The sequence below is a fragment of the Scyliorhinus torazame genome, chromosome 21 (assembly GCF_047496885.1).
Source record: "Scyliorhinus torazame isolate Kashiwa2021f chromosome 21, sScyTor2.1, whole genome shotgun sequence".
In the NCBI taxonomy this organism is placed as follows: Eukaryota; Metazoa; Chordata; class Chondrichthyes; order Carcharhiniformes; family Scyliorhinidae; genus Scyliorhinus; species Scyliorhinus torazame.
Genome location: NC_092727.1, coordinates 93,432,239 through 93,457,525, shown reverse-complemented (window position 1 = coordinate 93,457,525; position 25,287 = coordinate 93,432,239). Strand labels below are relative to the sequence as shown.

Here is a 25,287-nt window from a genome sequence, read left to right as displayed (position 1 = left end):
CTATTGCTCCCGTGCCCACCCCCTGCCATACTAGTTTAAACCCTCCCGTGTGACACTAGCAAACTTCGCGGCCAGGATATTTATGCCTCTCCGGTTTAGATGCAACCCGTCCTTATACAGGTCACACCTGCCCCGGAAGAGCTCCCAGTGGTCCAGATAATGGAAACCCTCCCTCCTACACCAGCTGTTTAGCCACGTGTTTATCTGCTCTATCTTCCTATTTCTAGCCTCACTGGCACGTGGCACAGGGAGTGATCCCGAGATTACAACCCTCGAGGTCCTGTCTTTTAAATTTCTGCCTAGCTCCCTGACTATCTGTGCCCCTGACTATAGAGTCCCCTATTACTATTACTCTTCTGCGCTTTGACCCTCCCTTCTGAACATCAGAGCCAGCCGTGATGCCACTGCTCTGGCTGCTGCTGTTTTCCCCTGATAGGCTATCCCCCCCGACAGTATCCAAAGGGGTATATCTGTTCGAGAGGGGGACAACCACAGGGGATTCCTGCACTGACTGCCTGCCCTTTCTGGTGGTCACCCATTTCTCTGCCTGCACCTTGGGTGTGACCACATTTACATAACTGCGATCTATGACGCTTTCCGCCACCTGCATGCTCCTAAGTGTATCCAATTGCTGCTCCAACCGAACCATGCGGTCTGTGAGGAGCTCCAGTTGGGTGCACTTTCTGCAGATGAAGCCATCCGGGACGCTGGAAGCCTCCCGGACCTGCCACATCTCACAGTCAGAGCACAGCACCCCTCTAACTGACATTGCATCAATTAATTAAAATTTGTCTTTTTTTTAAATATTTTTATAAAAATTTCAAAGTTACTGTCAACTATCTGTTTCCTAGCACTAGATTTCTAATAGAAATGCGATAGCTAACTATAATACTCTCCGATCTCTGGCTTAGATATCCCTCTAAATTATAATTAAGTTATTATGTTTAATTAGTTACCAAATACTCCAAAAAAAATTTAAATTTAGGGTAGAATCCCAACCAGCCACTCTGGCCACAGCTTTTCTGTGATGTCACTTCAGTTTCCCCCCGACACACACAATTTGAAAAAATGTATAAAAGTAAAAATAAGTAAAAATCACTTACTTACCTTCTTACCTTCTGAGTGTCTTAGATGTTCTCAGGTTCTCTCGCTGACAGAGACTGCTCCTCCACCTCCGAACCTTGACCTGCACAATGCTAATAATATAATAATATAATATGGCACTTACCTTACACCAATGGGTCTTATTATTAGGTTAGAGGAGGAGGGCGGGTGGGAGACACGACACGTGTAGTGTCTCGGGTTTCCTCTCCACCAGAATTTATTGGTTGGGGGGGGGGGACGGGGGGGGGGGGACTTCCCAGAGGTCCGCGGGTCGAACTTCCGGCTCCCACCTTATATAAAAACAAATAAAACAGAAAAGAAGAACAGACACGGGACCAGGTAAGGCTTGTTAAAGTAAGTACTCACCTCCCAGAGGGCCCCTGCGCACCGCTGCCGCCGAAATCCAAAGGGCTGCTCCTGTAAAGGCAAGGCTTTTTAAAGTAAGTACTCACCTCCCAGAAGGCCCCTGCGCATCGCTGCCGCCGAAATCCAAAGGGCTGCTCCTGTAAAGGTAAGTGGTTTTAAAGTCGCTACTCACCTCCCAGAGGGCCCCTGCGCACCGCTGCCGCTGAAATCCAAAGGGCTGCTCCTGTAAAGGTAAGTGGTTTTAACGTCGCTACTCACCTCCCAGAGGGCCCCTGCGCACCGCTGCCGCCGAAATCCAAAGGGCCAATTTAGCGTGGCCAATCCACCCAACCTGCACATCTTTGGGTTGTGGGGGCGAAACCCACGCAGACATGGGGAGAATGTGCAAACTCCACACGGACAGTGAACCAGGGCCGGGATGAGGCCAGGAACCACATGAGACTTAAATCCTAACCATTGGTGAATAATCATCTCCAGTATTTGTAAGCCAATTGTATGTAACATTGCAAATGTTTTGGCAAATTCAGGACTGATAACAGGAAGCTTTTCACCCAGTGCAAATCCTGGAGAGCCAGTTGGATGCAGGAGTGGGGGAGGGAGTTCAGGATAATTCTGGAGTGGCCTTTCTCATTTAGAAAACTTTGTGAACAGTTTCAATGCACCTAGAGATTGAATCTGTAATAGAAAAGGAACTTGCATCATATCAAATTCCTCGGAATAGCACTTATTGTATGTAAACCAACCATTATGTGCACCATTATGTACAAACAATCAAAGATAAACAAGCAGTCAATCTGAGATTGGAGAAATATTAACCAGAACATTCGTCTCCTAATAGTGTCATGGGTTATTTATCATCCACTGGGGCAAATGAGGCATCCGTGCATAATCGGGTCAAAGGATTGTATTTAAGCATATGATAAATTAAACCGTTAAAATTTAGCCTTTATTTTGGTTATGTTTCTTCCCTCTGCACTCAGAAGCAGCACTCCCCACTTACTGTGCTGGAGCGCTAGCCTAGATTATGCGCTCAAATCTCAAGTAGAGCCTAAACGTACCACCTTTTTGTTTGCTAAAGATAAAGTCAGACTAAGAATACTTGCATAGGAGCTTTGGTCTCATTTGACCAATTAATCAAAAATGGCACTCTTTATTGCAAATACACGTCCGGGAGTTTTATAAATCCTTCAAGTTTTTTTTTAAACGTAGAAGCCTTGGAGCTCTATTTCTAAATTAAGCTGGTCTTAAAGTGTAGAATTCATTCCAAATGTATCTTAGGATGTGTATCTTCTCTTCACAGCAATTCGTAATGTGAAGTTCAAGATCCTTGATGCAGTAATAGCTCAAGAACCATTGCACCGAGGTGGAGGGCAAATTATTCCAACAGCCAGACGAGTAGTGTATTCAGCTTTCCTGATGGTAAGTTTTGCCACTTGGAATGTCGGATTGTTTTGCTGCGGCAATTTTCCTTTGGCATGTAAAACTGCAAAAGCACAGAATAGTAGACATCCATAGATGCTGGAATAAATTTGTTGAAGCATGTAAAATATTTTAGGCGTGAATTTGCCGACCAATTTACTCTGTAAAATAAAATTCTGGTTCTGTTATTTTTCTGTATAAGTATACTTATCTATTCAGCACAGTTTTAACAAATTTGTTTTTGTTACTGCACCTACTGAATTATGAAATATCTATCTAAATGCGATATCTCAGGTTCTGTGATATACTGGTAAGTTTGCCAACAAAATATACTTTTTTATAGGCCACACCTCGTCTGATGGAGCCTTATTATTTTGTGGAGGTGCAGGCACCAGCTGACTGTGTTTCAGCAGTTTATACAGTCTTGGCTCGAAGGAGGTATGCAGATTAATTCTACCCATGTCATGCTTTTACCTTTATGCAGTATTCACTGAAAACGTTGCATTGGCTGGGTGCACAAGGAAGCAACGTGACAACAAAATAAAGGTTAAATTTTACCACTGCGAATATATAATTTGATTAAATATAATTTTTATCTCATTTTCTGTTTAAACCAAAGAATTGTGCAGCTAGGTGAAAGGAGAACTTAATATATTGAGAAATTCACAGTATATATTTGTTATAATTGCAAGCTCACAGAAACTGCCAGCACAAGATAACAGTTGAATGTGTTGTAATATGGTAAATTATGTGGGACCTCGGGTTGATTGGAAGACAAATTCTGATAGTAACATCAGGATTGTGTATTACTCTTTGTAATTAGGAATTACATCACCATGAGTATCATTAATTAGTCTCAATGAATGTATAACCTGAAGGATTTGAGTCTCTTTTGCATGATTGTCATCCCCTTTACCAAATGACTTCCTGTTTCCTCTGCTGCCCTTAAAAATAAATAGACATGTGTTGGAGTACAGATCCATGTGCACTTACAATCCCCGCTATCTCGCCTAAGTGACTTCAGTTTGCAAGCTGTGGCAGTGAGTTTTACTTCCATTGCAACTGAGGCTGACTCCCTGTCACCTGTTGTCTGCATGTGTAAGGGCAGAGGTTTAAGGTGAGAGGGGAGAGATTCAGAAGGGCCCAGAGGGGCAATTTCTTCACTCAGAGGGTAGTGAGTGTCTGGAATGGGCTGCCAGAGGTAGTAGTAGAGGCGGGTACAATTGTGTCTTTTAAAAAACATTTAGATAGTTACATGGGTAAGATGGGTATAGAGGGTTATGGGCCAAGTGCGGGCAACTGGGACTAGCTTAATGGTAAAAACTGGGCGGCATGGACTGGTTGGGCCGAAGGGCCTGTTTCCATGCTGTAAACTTCTATGTGTAGTTTCCGACAGGATCTACAAGATATATACAAGAGACATTTTCTGGTCTCAACTTAAAGATCATAAGACATAGGAGCAAATTAGGCCATTCGGCTCATCAAGTCTGCTCCACTATTCAATCATGGCTAATATGTTTCTCATCCCCATTCTCCTGCCTTCTCCCCATAACCCTTGATCCCCTTATTAATCAAGAACCTGTCTATCTCTATATTAAAGATACTCAGTGACTTGCCCTCCACAGCCTCTGTGGCAATGAGTTCCACAGATACACCACACTCTGGCTGAAGAAATTCCTCCTCATCACTGTTTTAAACGATTGTCCTTTCAGTCTGAGGCTGTGCCCTTGGGTTCTGGTTTCTCCTACTAGTGCAAACATCCTCTCCACGTTCACTCTGTCTAGGCCTCTCCGTATTCTGTAAGTTTCAATGAGCTTCCCCCCTCATTCTTCTAAACTCCATCGAGTACAGACCCAGAGTTCTCAACCGCTCCTCATATAACAAGCTCTTCATTCTCTGGATCATTCTTGTGAACCTCCTCTGGACCCTCTACAAGGCTAGCACATCCTACCTTAAAATAATAATCTTTGCATTCTCACAAGTAGGCTTACATTAACACTGCAATGAAGTTACTGTGAAAAGCCCCTAGTCGCCACGTTCCGGCACCTGCTCGGGTACACGGAAGGAGAATTCAGAATTCTTAGCTGTTACGGGAATTGAACCCGCGCTGCTGGCCTTGTTCTGAATCACAAACCAGCTGTCTATCCCACTGAATTAAACCAGCCCTTAGGTACAGGGCCCAGAACTGCTCACAATATTCCAAATGGGGCCTGCCCAGAGCCTTATACAGCCTCAACAGTGTTGTATTCTAGCCCTCTCAACATGAATGCTAACATTGCATTTGCCTTCCTAACTGCCAACTGAAGCTGTATGTTAACCTCCAGAGAAGCCTGAACTAAGACTCCTAAGTCCCTTTGTGCTTCTGATTTCCAAAGCCTTTTCCCATTTAGAAAATAGTCTATGCCTCTATTCTTCCTTCCAATGTGCACAACCTCACATTTTTTCATATTGTATTCCATTTGCCACGTCTTTGTCCACTCTCCTAGCCTGTCCAGGTTCTTCTGGAGCCTCTCTACTTTCTCAACACAACCCATATCTTTGTATCACCTGTAACCGTAGCAACAATGCCCTCAGTTCCTTCTTCCAAATTATACATGTATATCGTGCATAGCTGTAATCCCAACACTAACCCCTGCGGAACACCAATAATCACCGTTGAGGGTGCAGCGCTTTCTGATCTGGATTGCTCAGTACTGTGAGTGATGAACTACTCAAATAAGGGTGGCACAGTAGTTAACACCGCTGCCTCAAAGTGCCAGGGACCAGGGTTTGATTCTGGCCTTGGGGAACTGTGTGGAGTTTGCACATTTTCCCCGTGTCTGCATGTGTTTTCGCCGTGTGCCCCGGTTTCCTCCCACAGTCCAACGGTGTGCAGGTTAGGTGGATTGGTTAAGCCAAATTGCCCTTCAGTGTCCAAAGATGTGCAGGTTATGGGTAGGTTGGTGGAGTGAGCCGAAGTGGAGTGCTTTTTCGGAGGTTCAGTGCAGACGCGATGAGCCAAATGGCCTCCTTCTGCATTGTAGGGATTCTATACGATACTTCTACACATTACTAAGTCATTGGTAACATGTTCAGTAAAATGCTGCTGTTTGAAAGATCTACATACCTGGGGTGGCACGGTAGCACAGTGGTTAGCACTGCTGCCTCACAGCTCCAGGGTCCCAGGTTCAATTCCGTCCTCTGGTGCCTGTCTGTGTGGAGTCTGCACGTTCCCCGTGTCTGCGTGGGTTTCCTCCAGGTGCTCCTGTTTCCTCCCATAGTCCAAAGATGTGCAGGTTAGATGGACTGGCCATTCTAAATTCCCCGTAGTGTCCAAAAAGATTGGGTGGGGTTACTGGCTTGTGGGGATAGGCTGGAAGTATGGGCTTCAGTAGGGTGCTCTTTCCAAGGGCCGGAACAGACTCGATGGGCTCAATGGCCTCCTGCACTGAAGTTCCATGATACCTTCCCTCTTGCTAACTTTGAACGTCCATGACACTGCACCAAAATCATCTGATTCCTAAAAATGACTAGAGCATCTATCACCTGAGTAATGGAAGTATAGAAGCGATCATTTCTTGACAAGTTTCCAAATGTAAGGTTTTTAAAATTCTTTCATGGGACGTGAGCGTCACTGGCTGGGCCAGGGATAGTTCATGTAGTTACTCTAATTGAGATATCAACTAAGTATGCAATTATCATGGCTCAAAAGGAACTTTGCAGGCAGAATTTGTTGCATAAACCGTGTTTAAGTTAATGATATTCATAGTCCCCTGAAGGCTGGACAATGTAAATGGGAAGATGCATCCTCTGCAGTGATTTTGTTTCTCATCTACAGAGGCCATGTGACACAGGATGCACCCATCCCAGGTTCTCCACTTTATACAATCAAAGCATTTGTACCAGCCATTGATTCATTTGGTTTTGAAACGGACCTACGAACACACACACAGGGACAAGCATTCTCCCTCTCAGTCTTCCACCATTGGCAGGTGAGTATTTTCCCATTCGGAAGCAAATAATTCCTATATATTCGGCTGGATTCTCTGGTTCCCCAGCTGCATGTTTATTGGCGGTGCGCCATTCGCTGACGGAGAGATTTTGTCTTCCAGCCACTTGTCAATGGGATTTCCCATTGAAGCCACCCCACACTGCCAGGAAACCCGCTGGCAGGGTGTGCTGCCAGCGGGAAAGTCAATCCCGACGACAGGAGCATTCCAGCCATTATTGCTATACGTTATATATCATAAAAAGCTGTTATCAGGTTTTTTTTTAAAGTGACCAGGATGCAGTCAGGTTTTCCTAAAAATTCAACCAGTTCCACAGTGTTCTTTTAGGACAAAGAATCTGTTGTCTTTACCCAGTCTGATCTATGTGACTCCAGTCCCACATTAACATGGTTGGCTCCTGCCTGCCTTCTGTGAATTGTTCTAGCAAGGCACTGAGCAATAGCAAACTCTGGGCAACTAAACAATAAATGTGGGCCATGGCAATGGCTGGGAATTACCTTTTTTAAAACATTCCTAAAAATTAATTCCTTTAAGTTAAATAACAAACCTATTCTTGCAACCTCTGAAACAATCTTTGCTTTAGAAATAAGTATTAGCTGCAATTATTTAAAGTAGTGGATTTTGTGGTTCTTTGAATAGATTGTGCCTGGTGATCCCTTGGACAAGAGCATCATAATCAGACCCTTGGAACCACAGCCTGCGCCTCATCTGGCCAGAGAGTTCATGATCAAAACAAGGCGGCGAAAGGTAATTCGATCTAGCTCAAAAGATGTATTAAACCCTTGGTAATCATAAACACATCTCTTTCTGTTCAGTGATAATGCAGCGAAGGTTGAGCTCTTATTCAAATAGACGTTCCGTTTATCAATGTGGTCTTCTAACATGTTGCAGTATTTGACCAGTAACTAACACAAAATAGTTGCAATTATTCGACTGATTGCATGAACCTCTCCAACACCTGGTTCATATAATGTCACAGACATACATGGATAGCTTTATATGGAATTTGGACTTTATCTAACATTTGGCTTGGCATTTTGGACTGCTGACTTGAAGTTTAGGCTTTTGTTATAACAAGAATTGACACAGGACCCTTTTAAACGTAAAAGCCTTCAAATTCAGAAACACCCAGATCCTTAAATGTTTTCTGTTAATTATCGTGAGTAGAGCTCTGTCGATCAAACTGCAGACCAGGCTGTGAAAGTTATAACAATTGCAGATGTTTTGTTTTACTCTGAAAAACCTGGGTCACGAGTTTGATTATTGCATATTTTTGACATTGTGTAAACTGTGTTATGTACACATTGCTAAGTGCAGTTTATTGCTCTCCATAATATCAAGCAAGCAGGAAGAACATTTGAAACTAGCCAGTGGTAATTGTAGGAACAATTCTTTTCCAACTTACTGCTGAAATTAGTTTGTGGTAATTGAAAAGTCAGCTCATGTAAATGTCTAAAAAATGGACCTGTATCTCCCAAAGATGTTCATTGGAAAATGTTGTTTTAGTTGTTTCACTGGAAGCCTCCTGCACCTAGAATCATGGAATGAGAATATTCTTAATGTTAAATTTATTGGTTGCACTCCATCAGACCAGGCACTACATTATAACTCTTCAACAGCCTGGGCATGGACCTAGATCTTCCCTGTCTTTCAAGCCAACTTGCCCAGCAGGTTAATTTGATTAGTAAAGATAGGGGATCTAATACTGAAGAAAAGGTACTGCTTCAAATTTCTTGTGTGCACTACTGTAAATAGACCTTGCATCCTCTGATTTATTAATGCATCTTTAGTGCCAGTGTCTAGTTAAATAATATTATGACATGAGGATCATAACATAAACTCCCTTGTTCTACCTACTGAATACAAATTTGTACGTGCTCACAGAAATTAACATTGAAAGCAGTCTAGTGAGGAGGGACTCAACTGTAAACCAATAAACTGGTTCAATTTGCATAACTACATGACTGACTGAGCTGAGCACTGCTTCCTACCATTCCTCGGGCCATAAACATGCTAAATATACAGCTCTGCCACTCCATTGAACACCATTCACTTCCAAACTAGCTGATCCCAAGCTAACTGGTCATTGGATTTAAGTTACAAACAGTATGAATTCATTTATTATTCTGGAACTGTTCTGTCTCAGACCTATTCTCCACACACAAGGTAGAGAAGGAAATTAATACAGTTCTCTATTAATTTCCCCGACCCCCCCCCCCCCCCCCCCCCCCCCCCCCGAACTCTCTTTTTGAATATTAGCCTGCCCAGCTGCTGATGTTGCAAACTTTAAACAAATGCCCCCACCCTACAGGGCCAGTGACACCAGTACACCTTGATTTGTCAAGACATTTTTAGGTACAGTGAATGAAAACAAATCTATCACAATGCAGGCAATTTAAGCACTGTGCCAAAACCAAAAGAACATGCAAACTACATGACCTGAATTTTCAGGGTGGCGAACGCTCGGCGCCCGCCTATCCCCACCGACTCTGATTGGCCTGCTGCCATTTTATGCTCAATTGACAGCTCGGGTGGGACTTCTGTCCACCCTTACATGGAAGTTCTGCCTTGGAGAGCTGAAGGGCGGAAGGGTAGGGGATGCCCTGGGGTAGGTGATCTTGGTGTCGGGGGATGGGGTGGGGGTGACATGGTGCAGCTCCCAGTGCACCACAAATCTGAAGGGGCCTTCAGATTGAGGCATGCCACCATCCACTGCCCCTTCCCGATTGAGATTGATACCTTTTTCCATTTGGCACCCTGATCCAACCGGTGCCTGCCAGCCCTGAAGTGGCACGGACAGGCTTCCTGTCCAAAGCCATGCACGCCCCACTGCAGTGTTACTTCTGGTCATGACGGGCAGGATCCAGAGGGAATCTCATTCATGCAATTTTACGCCCCCAACCTCTGAATCCGCCATGAGGAAGGGGAGGGGCGTGTGCATAAACCATGTAGGAATTATTTTAATCACTATTTTAAATTGCTTGTGTAGCTTTGGGAGATAACCTTTTGTAATTTGAGTCAAACCTTTTATAACAAGATGACATCGATGAAAGCAAAATTTGTTAAACTGCTATCCACAAATCGTACACAATACTATTTCAGAAATTATATTATTCATAGATTTCACAGAATTTACAGTGCAGAAGGAGGCCATTCGGCCAATTGAATCTGCACCGGCTCTTGGAAAGAGCACCCCACTCAAGCCCACGCCGTCCCAGTAACCCCACTTAACCTTTTTGGACACTTAAGGGCAATTTAGCATGGCCAATCCACCTAACCTGCCCATCTTTGGATGACTTGGCATCTTTTGCTTTCAGCTCACTTTAAAGAGATGGCTTCAAATTTAATGTTTAAATTGTGTCCTCTGGCACTTAATGTGATGGCAATAAATGAAATTATCTGATGGTTTTTTTGTAATTTACGATCTATTCCCTGTAATAAAGTTAGGAGATTATAAGTAGAACAAGTCGGAATAAATCTGACAATATCACTGCTTCGTTTATTAACAGGGTCTCAGTGAAGATGTCAGTATCAGCAAGTTTTTCGATGATCCTATGTTGCTGGAACTTGCAAAGCAGGACGTGGTTCTCAATTATCCCCTGTAACTGGAACAGTAGTCTCTGGAAGTAAGGACCAACTGCTTGCATCCCTCAGTCGAACTCTGTACATGGTTTTGCTCAGTCACACTGATGTCATCCAGTGGAACCGCACAAGTATGGAATGAATAAGCCAGAAAATGAGCTGATCTGAACTTTTGGTATTGCATGTTTTTAGTAGAATACATCCCGAAATAAAAAAAAGTTTAGTTTTCCATTTATATTGGCTGAGTATTTCTTACCAAATGTCGAGTTGATGTGCTATTCGGGTTGATTTTACATAGTTTGATTTGAGAAATTATTACTATTTTTAAAAGCTGTGCATAAAAAGAAAATCAGACCACAAGCAAAATAGCTGAATCTTTTGTACATTGTCATTTAGTTTATTAAAGAACAGGAAATCCTGACAGTGCGTAGAAAAGCAAATGTGCAAAATTGCCAGTATTTCAGTTCACATCCACTAAAGCAACCTCAAACATTTGAGGGTATCATTTTACTGAGGTCATCTCATGCCAAGTAGAATATGGAAATATTACATAAATATATGCAGCACAAAGCAAAGAGGGTATTTACTTTGAGAGATTTGTCTCTCTTGGCTTCACCACGTATTCTTTGTACATGGAATACAGGACACCTGCAAGGCAATTGAGAACAAGATATGATCTCTGTCATGGCAGTTAATGCTGAATTTGCCTGTAAAGAAATACTTGTCCAGTGATACGTTTAATATATCGACACATTTGCTAAGAACAACACAATTGTAAGCGTCTTAGCTGCGGAATACCAGAATGGATCTGTTGGCACAGTTTAGCTGATTCTAGCAGGGGAAAACAATTAGAATGATTACAGTGAAAGAAATTTGGTTGGCACCAACTATTAGCATCCAGTTCCAACTGAACAATCAGTTCTTTGTTGAAGCCATTGAGAGGCGGTGAGGGTTGGGCAAGAGCTGCACAAAATACTGAAATAATGCAATTTGGATTTATTCCTAAATTGACAGCAGGTGGCGTGCCAAGCCACGGTTCTGCTAAATCATCCTTCAAGTATTTGGTTTATCGTGCCATCTGTAAAAATCTAAGCAAACCACCAGCTTCAGCTGATTGGTTGATGATGCTGATAGAAATACAAGTTTGGGATAATCTTGGCCTTTGATGGAACAAAGAAAGCCACAGCAAATCCAGCTGTCTGGTAAGTTAGTTCTGACTGATTAATGCTAACTTACACTGGAAGCACACAACCCAGTGACAATGAGCTCAAGTGCTGATTGTTTTTCTGGAATCCACCTTCTCCATCCTGAGGCACTTGTTGCACTACTGTTAAGAGTTTTTATACATATTCCTGCCAGCTATCCATATTCAGTTTCACTGAAGACTAAAATATTTACCAAAGGTCACAGCTCCCACGACACATGCCTGTGCAGCCACACGGGTGTGAATAAGGTGTACAGACATTTTGGTGTCCCCTCTAGTTCGTAGTTTATAAAGTCCCATTCCTACTATTGCTGCAAATCCAGTCATACCTGTAATAAATGTTAATTTTAATATTCAAAACCGTTTCAACAGTTCATGAGAGTTATTTCTATTAGCCTGAGTCCATGTGGTAACCCAGCGTTCTGCCAATTCATCTGTCTCAAGTATTTCTGCCAGGAGATTAGCAGATGCTTTCCAGAATAAATTCGGATTGGAGCTAGAACAAATCTGAACACTGATCCTTCAAGTATTTGGTTTTCACTGATGTTTTGAACTGGTATGGACACGGTCTGATTACCTTGCAGATACTTAATCTCGCTGATGCTATCAATAAGGCAACATGCATTGCAGCCTTGTCTACCTTCATCTAAGATGGAATTAAAGAAAATTGTCGCTGAAGAACAAGTTTTTAAATCGAGCATTGCACATTTGTGTATTAAACAAACACTTCTGTAAAAACCAGACCCATGACAGCTAATAATTGAGGTTCAATGTGAAATTGGTAGTTCCACAATATTTAATTTAGTGTGCTGCTCATTTTTGATGCAGAGCATCAGTTTATGATTTCAATTTAATTGGGTCACTGTATTTCCTTTAATGCACAATGGCACTCTATGGTCACTTTTTTCCAATATCATTTATAATTGGGATACACGTCATTTCCATTTACTAACTCCTTTCTCCTTTTGATAAAATCTTACCATCTTTGGACATGGGCACTAAGAATAAAGTATGCTGTTGCCATTTTAATAAGTTAGAAAATAAGACAGTGAGTCATTGGAAGGTTTACACAGAGCTAAGTTTAATATTGTATATAATGACTCACCTATTGGTATAAAAGGTGACTCTTTGGATTTTTCAATCAATTTTGAAGCCTGGCTCTCTGTCTTGGAGCTCCATGAGGGGGTGTCTTCAGACATGATCACTAAAGCAGCAGCAAAAACTATCTTAATTAAATGAGACATTTTACAGTTTTGTGTAAATAGTTTTCAGGAAACAACTGTCCAAAGTGGATTTATTTACACTTGGGTAGTTGAGTAAAAAAACTCTCACCCTTTATTATTTATGCCATGTCTCCAAAAAAATATGTTTATTGAATTTTAGGGCTTCTGGATATTAGCACAAAATCATAAGATTGACAACAATGATCCTCCCTTCTAGCACCCTTTCAGAATTGTTTTAATAAACACAGAATTAGTATTTTGTATGAACAATGAGGTAGGAGCTCTTATAATTGGAATAGTACAGAGGGCTCAGGTGTGCATCCATATATACATAGAGGATACGCTATTTGAATTATGAACTCCATCCATGTAATTAAATTCCCTCCAGGTTTCAATAGGTAACGTATCCTGATTCTTGTACCTTGACATAGCTCTTGCATCTTCTGGGGGAGGGGGGCTCCTAGATGACAAGTGATCAATCTAACTAAGAGTATCTTAGAGATAGCGTAAACCTGATATTAACATGGTACAATTATGTCACTATTGTTAATGCTGTCTGTAATTTCTATACTTAATGACTACAAGTCAGCACCCACATATAAAACCTGAGAACCATGCATCTATTATTGGCCCAATATGGAAAGTGCTTATTCAACATATTTCACTGGTACTATAGTGATTTTCAACTCTTTAAAATTTATCAAATGGCAAAGCTCAATAGCCTATAATCACAGTGAGCCTGTATTCAGCATCTATGCTGCTGCCACCTCTACAAGTTGACCATGAGCATCAAGGGAGTATATTTTTTCCTGAAAGTAATGCTATCATAAGGGCGAATGCCACTTCCAGTGAAAATGAACCACATGATGAACTGCTTGCCTGTTTTCAATTAGCTGGATCAGAACACCCTGACTTTCCTATTAGACCTGGGCATGGACACTGGTACTGAGTGGGCTAATTAATTATGTCACTTTGGGCTCATAAGTGGAAAGTAACATTTGTGCCACACTTGTGCCAGGCAATGACTGTATTCAACAAGAGTAAAACTAGCTCTATTTAAATGACATTGCCATTGCTGAATGCCCCACCATTAGCATTCCAGTGGTCACCATTCACCAAAAACTTAGCTGGGCCAACAATATAAATACTGTGGCTAAAGGAGTGGTCCGAGGCTAATTATGTGGTGAGCAACTAGCTTCCTCATACCTGAACAATGTACATCATCTACAATGCACAAGTCAGGATTGCGATGGAATACTTTCCACTTGCCTGGATGAGCACAGCTGCAACAACGTTCAAGAAGCTCAACACAATCCAGGATAAAGAAGCCCGCTTTAATAAACATCTCACCCATGAGCTGAAGCATTCATTCTTTCCACCACTGATGTATAATGGCTGCAATGTGTATCATCTACTAGATGTACTGCAGCAACTCAACACTAAGGACAGAACTTTCCAAACTCCCGACCTCTAACACCAAGGGCAAAGGCAGCAGGTGCACCATACATCCCAATTTGGAAATATATCATGCTTCTTTCATTGTTGATTGGTCAAAAGTTTGGAATTCCCTAAACAACTGGACAGCTGCAATACCTTCAAAAATACACTGCAGCAGCTGAAAGATGGTGGCTCAACACCACCATCTATGGGGTAAATAAGGATGGGCAATATATCCTGGCCTCAAAAGAAAAATATTGTAGACGCTGAAAGTCTGAAATAGTAACAGAAAATGCTGCAAAAACTTAGCAGAACTGGCAACACCTGTGGAAAGAGAAACCGAGTTAACGTCTCGAATCCAACATAACTTCTTTGAAGCCAGAGGTAGAAATGTGTTGAGTTTTATGCTGTTGAAAAAGAAGGGTAGGGCAGATGGAGCAAAATAGAATGTCAGGGATAAGTTAGAGACCAGAGGAGATTAACGATGCCATGGAACACAAGACTTAGAGTGATAATGAAAGTATTAAAGACTAAAGAATGGTCCAGAGTAGGCGTTAATATCAGAATAAAGGTCAGCACTGTTTGAAAGCAAAAACAGGCGAACAAGGTGCAAACTGACACTTGGTGGGTGGAAATCGAAATGAATAACCTCATATCCTGAAGTTGTTAAACTCAATGTTGAGTCCAGAAGACTGTAAAGTGCCTAATTGGAAAATGCGGTACTGTTCCTCCAGCATTGGGTAATGAACCAGGCCAGGTGTTGGATTTGGAGGTAGGAGAGCACTTTGGGGACAGTGACCACAATTCGGTGACGTTTACGTTAATGATGGAAAGGGATAAGTATACACCGCAGGGCAAGAGTTATAGCTGGGGGAAGGGCAATTATGATGCCATTAGACGTGACTTGGGGGGGATAAGGTGGAGAAGTAGGCTGCAAGTGTTGGGCACACTGGATAAGTGGGGCTTGTTCAAGGATCAGCTACTGCGTGTTCTTGATAAGTATGTACCGGTCAGACAGGGAGGAAGGCGTCGAGCGAGGGAACCGTGGTTTACCAGGGAAGTGGAATCTCTTGTTAAGAGGAAGAAGGAGGCCTATGTGAAGATGAAGTGTGAAGTTTCGGTTGGGGCGATGGATAGTTACAAGGTAGCGAGGAAGGATCTAAAGAGAGAGCTAAGACGAGCAAGGAGGGGACATGAGAAGTATTTGGCAGGAAGGATCAAGGAAAACCCAAAAGCTTTCTATAGGTATGTCAGGAATAAGCGAATGACTAGGGAAAGAGTAGGACCAGTCAAGGACAGGGATGGGAAATTGTGTGTGGAGTCTGAAGAGATAGGCGAGATACTAAATGAATATTTTTCGTCAGTATTCACTCAGGAAAAAGATAATGTTGTGGAGGAGAATGCTGAGCCCCAGGCTAATAGAATAGATGGCATTGAGGTACGTAGGGAAGAGATGTTGGCAATTCTGGACAGGCTGAAAATAGATAAGTCCCCGGGACCTGATGGGATTTATCCTAGGATTCTATGGGAGGCCAGGGAAGAGATTGCTGGACCTTTGGCTTTGATTTTTATGTCATCATTGGCTACAGGAATAGTGCCAGAGGACTGGAGGACAGCAAATGTGGTCCCTTTGTTCAAAAAGGGGAGCAGAGACAACCCCGGCAACTATAGACCGGTGAGCCTCACGTCTGTAGTGGGTAAAGTCTTGGAGGGGATTATAAGGGACAAGATTTATAATCATCTAGATAGGAATGATATGATCAGGGATAGTCAGCATGGCTTTGTGAAGGGTAGGTCATGCCTCACAAACCTTATTGAGTTCTTTGAGAAGGTGACTGAACAGGTAGACGAGGGTAGAGCAGTTGATGTGGTGTATATGGATTTCAGCAAAGCGTTTGATAAGGTTCCCCACGGTAGGCTATTGCAAAAAATACGGAGGCTGGGGATTAAGGGTGATTTAGAGATGTGGATCAGAAATTGGCTAGCTGAAAGAAGACAGAGGGTGGTGGTTGATGGGAAATGTTCAGAATGGAGTACAGTCACAAGTGGAGTACCACAAGGATCTGTTCTGGGGCCGTTGCTGTTTGTCATTTTTATCAATGACCTAGAGGAAGGCACAGAAGGGTGGGTGAGTAAATTTGCAGATGATACTAAAGTCGGTGGTGTTGTCGATAGTGTGGAAGGATGTAGCAGGTTACAGAGGGATATAGATAAGCTGCAGAGCTGGGCTGAGAGGTGGCAAATGGAGTTTAATGTAGAGAAGTGTGAGGTGATTCACTTTGGAAGGAATAACAGGAATGCGGAATATTTGGCTAATGGTAAAGTTCTTGAAAGTGTGGCTGAGCAGAGGGATCTAGGTGTCCATGTACATAGATCCCTGAAAGTTGCCACCCAGGTTGATAGGGTTGTGAAGAAGGCCTATGGAGTGTTGGCCTTTATTGGTAGAGGGATTGAGTTCCTGAGTCGGGAGGTCATGTTGCAGCTGTACAGAACTCTGGTCCGGCCGCATTTGGAGTATTGCGTACAGTTCTGGTCACCGCATTATAGGAAGGACGTGGAGGCTTTGGAGCGGGTGCAGAGGAGATTTACCAGGATGTTGCCTGGTATGGAGGGAAAATCTTATGAGGAAAGGCTGACGGACTTGAGGTTGTTTTCGTTGGAGAGAAGAAGGTTAAGAGGAGACTTAATAGAGGCATACAAAATGATCAGGGGGGTGGATAGGGTGGACAGTGAGAGCCTTCTCCCGCGGATGGATATGGCTGGCACGAGGGGACATAACTTTAAACTGAGGGGTAATAGATATAGGACAGAGGTCAGAGGTAGGTTCTTTACGCAAAGAGTAGTGAGGCCGTGGAATGCCCTACCTGCTACAGTAGTGAACTCGCCAACATTGAGGGCATTTAAAAGTTTATTGGATAAACATATGGATGATAATGGCATAGTGTAGGTTAGATGGCTTTTGTTTCGGTGCAACATCGTGGGCCGAAGGGCCTGTACTGCGCTGTATTGTTCTATGTTCTATGTTCTATGTTCATTGGGCTTCACTGGAATATAGTTGACCAAGGACAGATATGTAAGCATGAGAGCAAGATGATGTATTGAAATGACAAGCGGCCAGGTTGGTCATGCTTGCAACTGAGCAAAGGTGTTCCACAAGGCAGTCACCTAGTTGGCATTGGTCTCCCAGTGTAGAGGAGACGGCATTGTGAGTAGTGAAAACGAAAAGAAATGCTTTACCTGGAAGGGGTGTTAGAGCCTTGGATGGTGAGGAGGTAAAGGGGCAGAGTTTACATCTACAATTGCATGGGGAGGTGCCATGGGAAGGGGATGAGATGTTGGGGATGATAGAGAAATGGATTAGGGTGTTAAGGAGGTGAAGGTCCCTTTAGAATGCTGACAGGAGGTGAGGGTAAGATATGTTTGATGGTGACATTTCAGGAGTTAGCATAAATGGTGGAGGATGAATTGGATAAATTGATCAATTTTCTTTCCAATTTACACCCCTCTCACCTTTACATGGTCCACGTCCAAAGCTTCCCTTCCATTCCTTGACTTCCCTGTCTCAATTTCTGATAAACTGTTTACCAATATTGACCACAGGCCCGCCAACTCCCACAGCTACCTCCTCACACATTACATCCTGTAAGGACTCCATTCCATTCTCCCAGATTCTGTCGCATCTGTTCTGATGATAGCACCTTCCACAACAGTACCTCTGATGTGTTCACAGTGCCAGGGACCTAGGTTCAATTTGGGCCTTGGGGAACAATCCATATGGAGTTTGCATGTACTCCCCATGTCTGCGTGAGTTTCCTCCGTGTGCTCTAGTTTCCTCCACAGTCCAAAGATGTGCAGGTTTGGTGAATTGACTATGATCAATGCGCAGGTTATGAGGATAGGGTGGGGGAGTGGACCTAGAGAGAGCGCTCTTTGGGAGGATTGGTACAGACTTGATGGGCTGAATGGCCTCCTTCTGTACCGTAGGGATTCTATATACCATTCCACTTCTTTCAATTGAGTCTACTGTATTCGCTGCTCACAATATGGTCTGCTCTACAAGAGTGCTCTTTGGGAGGATTGGTGCAGACTCGATGGGCTGAATGGCCTTCTGTACCGTAGGGATTCTATATATCATTCCACTTCTTTCAATTGAGTCTACTGTATTCACTGCTCACAATATGGTCTGCTCTATATTGGGAGACCAAACGCTGACTGGGTGACCGCTTTGTGGAACACCTTTGCACAGTCCGCAAGCATGACCTGACCGTCTGGTCGTTTGCCATTTCAATTCAGTATCTTGTCCTCATGCTAACATTTCTGCCCTGAGCCTGTTATAATGATCCAGTGAAGCTTCATTCACATTGGAGGAACAGTGCCTCATCTTCTGATTGAACACTTTACAGCCTTCTGAACTCAACATTGAGTTCAACCCCCCGACTATGTCAGAAGCAACGATATCGCTTCTTTTAAAGAAGGAAAAGGATCCGCTACAATGCGGGTCCTACAGACCAATCTCCCTCCTCAATGTAGATGCCAAGGTCTTGGCCAAGGTAATGGCAATGAGAATAGAGGAATGTGTCCCGGGGGTGGTTCATGAGGACCAAACTGGGTTTGTGAAGGGGAGACAGCTGAACACGAACATACGGAGGTTGTTAGGGGTAATGATGATGGCCCCACCAGAGGGTGAAACGGAGATAGTAGTGGCGATGGATGCCGAGAAAGCATTTGATAGAGTGGAGTGGGATTATCTGTGGGAGGTGTTGAGGAGATTTGGGTTCGGAGAGGGGTATGTTAGATGGGTGCAGCTGTTGTATAGGGCCCCAGTGGCGAGTGTGGTCACGAATGGACGGGGATCGGCATATTTTCGGCTCCATAGAGGGACAAGGCAGGGATGTCCTCTGTCCCCATTACTGTTTGCACTGGCGATTGAGCCCCTGGCGATAGCGCTGAGAGGTTCCAAGGGATGGAGGGGAATACTTAGGGGAGGAGAAGAACACCGGGTATCTTTATATGCGGATGATCTGCTACTATATGTGGCGGATCCAGCGGAGGGGATGCCAGAAATAATGCGGATACTTGGGGAGTTTGGGGATTTTTCAGGGTATAAATTGAACATGGGAAAGAGTGAGCTGTTTGTGGTGCATCCAGGGGAGCAGAGTAGAGAAATAGAAGACCTACCGTTGAGGAAGGTAACAAGAGACTTTCGTTACCTGGGGATCCAGATAGCTAAGAATTGGGGCACATTGCACAGGCTAAATTTGACGCGGTTGGTGGAACAGATGGAGGAAGATTTCAAGAGATGGGATATGGTAGCATTGTCAATGGCAGGGAGGGTGCAGGCGGTTAAGATGGTGGTCCTCCCGAGATTCCTTTTTGTGTTTCAGTGTCTCCCGGTGGTGATCACGAAGGCTTTTTTCAAAAGGATAGAAAAGAGTATCATGGGTTTTGTTTGGGCCGGGAAGACTCCGAGAGTGAGGAAGGGATTCTTACAGCGTAGTAGGGATAGGGGGGGGCTGGCACTACCGAGCCTAAGTGAGTATTATTGGGCCGCTAATATTTCAATGGTGAGTAAGTGGATGGGAGAGGAGGAAGGAGCGGCGTGGAAGAGATTAGAGAGGGTGTCCTGTAGGGGGACCAGCCTGCAGGCTATGGTGACAGCCCCATTGCCGTTCTCACCAAGGAACTATACCACGAGTCCGGTGGTGGTAGCTACACTGAAGATTTGGGGACAGTGGAGACGACATAGGGGAAAGACCGGAGCACTGGGGGGGTCCCCGATAAGAAACAACCATAGGTTTGCCCCGGGGGGAATGGATGGGGGATATGGAATGTGGCAAAGAGCAGGTATAACGCAATTGAAAGATCTATTTGTGGATGGGAAGTTTGCGAGTCTGGGAGCGCTGACCGAGAAATATGGGTTGCCCCAAGGGAATGCATTCAGGTACATGCAATTGAGGGCTTTTGCGAGGCAACAGGTGAGGGAATTCCCGCAGCTCCCGACACAAGAGGTGCAGGACAGAGTCATCTCAAAGAAATGGGTGGGGGACGGTAAGGTGTCGGATATATATAGGGAAATGAGAGATGAAGGGGAGACTATGATGGACGAACTAAAAGGGAAATGGGAAGAGCTAGGGGAGGAGATTGAGGAGGGGATGTGGGCAGATGCCCTAAACAGGGTAAACTCGTCGTCCTCGTGCGCCAGGCTAAGCCTGATTCAGTTTAAGGTATTACACAGGGCACATATGACTGGAACACGGCTCAGTAAATTTTTTGGGGTGGAGGATAGGTGTGCGAGGTGCTCGAGAAGCCCAGCGAATCATACCCATATGTTTTGGTCATGCCCGGCACTACAGGGGTTTTGGATGGGGGTGACAAAGGTGCTTTCGAAAGTAGTAGGAGTCCGGGTCGAACCAAGCTGGGGGTTGGCTATATTTGGGGTTGCACAAGAGCCGGGAGTGCAGGAGGCGAAAGAGGCCGATGTTTTGGCCTTTGCGTCCCTAGTAGCCCGGCGCAGAATATTGCTAATGTGGAAAGAAGCCAAGCCCCCGGGGGTGGAGACCTGGATAAATGATATGGCGGGGTTCATAAAGTTAGAGCGGATTAAGTTCGTCCTAAGGGGGTCGGCTCAAGGGTTTACTAGGCGGTGGCAACCGTTCGTCGAATATCTTGCGGAAAGATAGATAGGGGAGAACAAAGAAGGCAGCAACAGCGGCCCAGGACTTGGGGGGGGGGGGGGGGGGGAGGGATGGGGGGAGATGGGGGGGGGGGTGGCCTGAGACAAGGCAGTTGCCAATTAGGGCTAGTTTTTATTTTTTGTTATTTAATATTTATTTATTTGTTGTTGTTTTTGTTTAAATTTTAAAAAGGTCATTATTATCTGTATTGTTACAATGTTGTGTAAAGGATGCACAATGTACTGTGTTGGTTGACCAAAAATTTTCAATAAAATATTATTTAAAAAAAAAACATTGAGTTCAACAACTTCAGACCATACACTCGAACCGCCATTTTCAATTATCCCTCTACGTGCCAGTCTGTGTCTTGTTCTCATGTTTTTGCTTTCAGACAGTACTGACCTCTTTTTTCTGCTTACGTTTATTCTGCTACGAACACCTACTCTGGATCAAAACTTTCGTCTTTAATACTACCATTCCCATTCCCGTTGTCTTGTGTTCGGTGACATCTTTTGTCATTTAATCATCCCCCATCTAACCTATCTTGACCTTCTATTTTACTTCACCTGCCCTTTCACCTCTTCCAAGTATTGGCACAAAATGTTAATTCTGTTTTCCTGGCTCTGTCTTTTTTTTTAAATCCTTGCTGGCAAATCCCAGGAATTAGCAAATACAATTTAGGCTGGAAGCAATGTTGAACCATAGAATCAACAGTGCAGAAAGAGGCCATTCGGCGCATCGAATCTGCACCACCCCTTGGAAAAAGCACCCTACCCAAGCCCTCACCTCCAGCCTATCCCGCAACCCCATCTAACTATTTTTGTGGACACTAAGGGGCAATTTAGTATGGCCAATCCACCTAACCGGCACAATTTTGGACTGTGTGAGGAAACTGGAGCACCCGGAGGAAACCCACGCAGACACGGGGAGGACAATTAGACTCCGCACAGATAGTGACCCAAGCTGGGAATCAAACCTGGAGCTGTGAAGCAACAGTGCTAACCACTGTGCTACCGTGTCGCCCATGAGTTTGAGAAAGAGTGAACAAACCTTTAACATTAGTTTAATTTGTCATCCTCAGGATGAAAGTATCACAATTAAATTTCAGTGTTCGGATGGTGGCACAGTGGTTAGCACTGCTGCCTCAGGGGCCTGGGTTCAATTCCAGCCTTGGGTGACTGTGTGAAGTTTGCACTTTTCCCCTGTGTCTGTGTGGGTGGGTTTCCACTGAGTTCTCCGGTTCCCTCCCACTGTCCAAAGGTCTGCAGGTTAGGTGGATTGGCCAATGCTAAATTTCCCCTTAGTGTCAAGATGCACAGGTTAGGGTCACGGGGATAGGGCGGGGGTGCGGACCAAGGCAGGGTTCAGACTCGATGGACCGAATGGCATCCTTCTGCACTGTAGGGAACCCATGAGGAAAACACAAGATTCAAAAGTATCGTCAGAAGTCTTACAACACCAGGTTAAAGTCCAACAGGTTTGTTTTGAATCACTAGCTTTTGGAGCATTGCTCCTTCAAGCTAGTGATTCAAAACAAACCTGTTGGACTTTAACGGGGTGTTGTAAAACTTCTTACTGTGCTCACCCCAGTCCAAAGCCGGCATTTCCACTTCAAAAGTATCAACCATGAGGAAGCAGAGGTGTTCTGCCCATGTTCCTCCATACAGGTACGAAATGGTCACCACTCTTGTCCTCGAACCTACCCTCGTCCCCACCGATGTGAGGTTAAAATAGACGGTGTAATTCTGTCTCGGCAATGCAGGAGGCAGCACCGAGCTGACCCACCTTCAGCTACTGTACTCACCACTCATTCCGCTTCAAGTTCCAGGTCTGCACTTAGTGCATCAGATTTCAACAACAAATGTTGTTTTAACTATTGACGTTAACAACCTGGAAAAATATCGCGAATCGACAAACATTTTTTTTTTACAAAAAGGTACATTGAGTCAGATCTATGAAGAGGCATTACCGTATTAGGAAGTCAACCTTGTCTCCCGGTGACGGTGTAACTGCATTTCCTGGTTCCATAGATGCAAACTGGTCGGGAAATAGCCGCAACCCAATGAGATATCGCCAGTACTCCGTCACGTCAGAGCTCAGCTCATATCCTGGTCCAGGAAAGGCTGAATTGCGGAACTTGGCAGCGTATTGTGCCTCTCTTGTTCACTTACTGCTTCCGTCTCCTTGTTGCAATCGTGACCTTGCGTGCTTTACATTTTAGAAACAGGCATAGTTACTGTTTCATTGCTTTTCTTCAAAAAAATTACTTGGAAAATTAATTACACAATTTTTTTTTTTAATTCTCCACATTAAATCTGCCATTCGTTTACAAAATACGTTAAACTTGTGTGGAAATAAGGATTCACTGCTTTATACAGAGGGCATTCATGTAATTGCAGAACTAAATGTGTTGGTGTGAATGGCCAGGAATTAAAGACTCCTCAATAGAAGCTTAAAAAGCTGGAAATGGTGCATGGTAATCCTCTTGCGGGTGATTCTATAACTCGGGGGCACTGTTTCGTTTAAGATTGAGATGGGGAGGGGAGCAAGCTTCAGGGGCTGAATATCCTGCTCCAGCTCTTATTTCTTATCTACCCATGTAGCTTTATTTCATATTGCCTCTCCTCATCTTACTACCAAAATGAATCACTTTGTACTTCTGTGCATTAAGTTTTGCCTGTTACATGGCCACCCATTCCACCAGTCTCTGTCCCCTTGAAGTTTATCGTGATCCGCCGCACAGTTCACAATAATTCCATGTATTGTGATATCTGCAAATTTTGAACTTGCATCCTGTACACCCAAGTCTAGGTCAAATATATATATAGAAGCAGGGATCCTAACATTGATCTCTGGAAAACTGGAACGGTGGTATAGTGGTTTGTACTTCTGCCTTTCAGCACTGGGGCCCGGTTCAATTCCTGCCTTCCGTGACTGTCTGTGTGGAGTTTGTACGTTCTTCCTGTGCCTGTGTGGGTGATGCACTATCAATTACGATGAGACGAGAGTAGAGAGTAATCGAGGCTTTATTACACAGAGATGTGTGGCCTCCTACAGCTGCTGCCGAAATGGCTGCAGTTCGGAGAGCACGCACATTTATACTCCGCCTACTGGGCGGAGCCAGCAGGCAGGGGTCTACCCCCGTAATACCCTCACATGCAGTGCAGTATATACAATATAATACAACAGTGGTGACTACCACATTCACCCCTGGTAAAAAAGAGTCCGGCGGGGGGGTGGAAAACTATTTACATACAGGTGTCATTAAAATTTCAGAGAAGGTTACAAATTTAGACGGTCGGGCGCCTTGATCCGTCGTTGAGAGCGCCGCAGTGCGGGTGGCGAGTCAGGCGTCAGCTCGGTCGTCGGTGACTCCGGGAGCATGTCGACTTCCTCTTCATCCCCGGGTGGGACCAAGGGGAGGACGGATTGTCCTAGAGCGGGGGCTGTGGTGGGGTGCGCTGGGAGAAGGGAGGGTGGTGCCGGGGCAGGGGGGGGATGTGGGGACCCAGCTGGTGCCAGGTCCCTGAGGGAGACTGTGCCTTGGTGGCCGTCAGGGTACGATACGTAGGCGTACTGCGGGTTTGCATGGAATAGCTGTACCCTCTCAACCAACAGGTCCGCCTTGTGGAGCCGCACATGCTTGCGGAGGAGAACGGGTCCTGGAGCTGCCAGCCACGTTGGGAGCAAAACCCCGGAGGTGGACTTCCTGGGGAAGGCAAAGAGTCGTTCATGGGGGGTTTCATTAGTCGCGGAGCACAGGAGCGACCGAATGGAATGACGTGCGTCAGGGAGGACCTCCTGCCAGCGGGAGGCCGGGAGATTTCTGGACCGTAGGGCCAGCTGGACGGCCTTCCAGATGGTCCCATTCTCCTGCTCCACCTGCCCGTTTCCCCGGGGGTTGTAGCTGGTCGTCCTGCTCGAGGCAATACCCTTGCTGAGCAGGAACTGACGCAGTTCGTCACTCATGAAGGAGGACCCCCTGTCGCTATGGATGTACGCGGGGAAACCGAACAGTGTAAAGATGGTGCTGAGGGCTTTAATGACCATGGCCGCTGTCTTGTCGGGGCAGGGGATGGCGAAGGGGAATTGGGAGTACTCGTCCACCATGCTTAGGAAGTATGCGTTGCGGCCGGTGGAGGGGAGGGGGCCTTTGAAATCCAAACTGAGGAGTTCAAACGGACGGGAAGCCTTTATCAGGTGCGCTCTATCTGGCCTGAAAAAGTGCGGTTTGCACGCTGCGCAGATTTGGCAGTTCCTGGTGGCTGTACGGACCTCCTCAACAGAGT

At 44.7% G+C, this 25,287-nt stretch overlaps 2 protein-coding genes across 7 annotated transcripts in view; one reads left to right on the top strand and one right to left on the bottom strand.

Annotated features, from left to right (window-relative positions):
* Positions 1-10,695, top strand: part of eftud2 (elongation factor Tu GTP binding domain containing 2) — a 91,147-nt gene extending 80,452 nt beyond the window's left edge. Inside the window, exons 24-28 of the mRNA XM_072487076.1 lie at positions 2,771-2,889; positions 3,233-3,327; positions 6,707-6,860; positions 7,518-7,625; positions 10,388-10,695. Coding sequence (XP_072343177.1) covers positions 2,771-2,889; positions 3,233-3,327; positions 6,707-6,860; positions 7,518-7,625; positions 10,388-10,483 — 572 coding nt within the window. The 3' untranslated portion in view covers positions 10,484-10,695. The remainder of the gene's footprint in view (positions 1-2,770; positions 2,890-3,232; positions 3,328-6,706; positions 6,861-7,517; positions 7,626-10,387) is intronic.
* A 141-nt stretch (positions 10,696-10,836) lies between these two features.
* Positions 10,837-23,118, bottom strand: LOC140398417 (HIG1 domain family member 1A, mitochondrial-like). Of its 6 annotated transcripts, none has more exons than XM_072487085.1 (4): positions 22,968-23,118; positions 12,770-12,890; positions 11,859-11,993; positions 10,837-11,108 (listed from the first exon to the last, which is right to left on the bottom strand). In XM_072487085.1, exons 2-4 carry the CDS (start codon positions 12,861-12,863, stop codon positions 11,044-11,046), a joined length of 294 nt encoding a protein of 97 aa, XP_072343186.1. In that variant the 5' UTR covers positions 12,864-12,890; positions 22,968-23,118; the 3' UTR covers positions 10,837-11,043. The 6 variants fall into 6 exon arrangements, with proteins under 6 accessions (XP_072343186.1, XP_072343188.1, XP_072343187.1 ...); XM_072487087.1 differs by having other exon boundaries at positions 12,770-12,868; positions 22,968-23,112; XM_072487086.1 differs by lacking the exon at positions 22,968-23,118 and adding an exon at positions 22,803-22,826.
* Between the last annotated feature and the right edge of the window lie 2,169 nt (positions 23,119-25,287).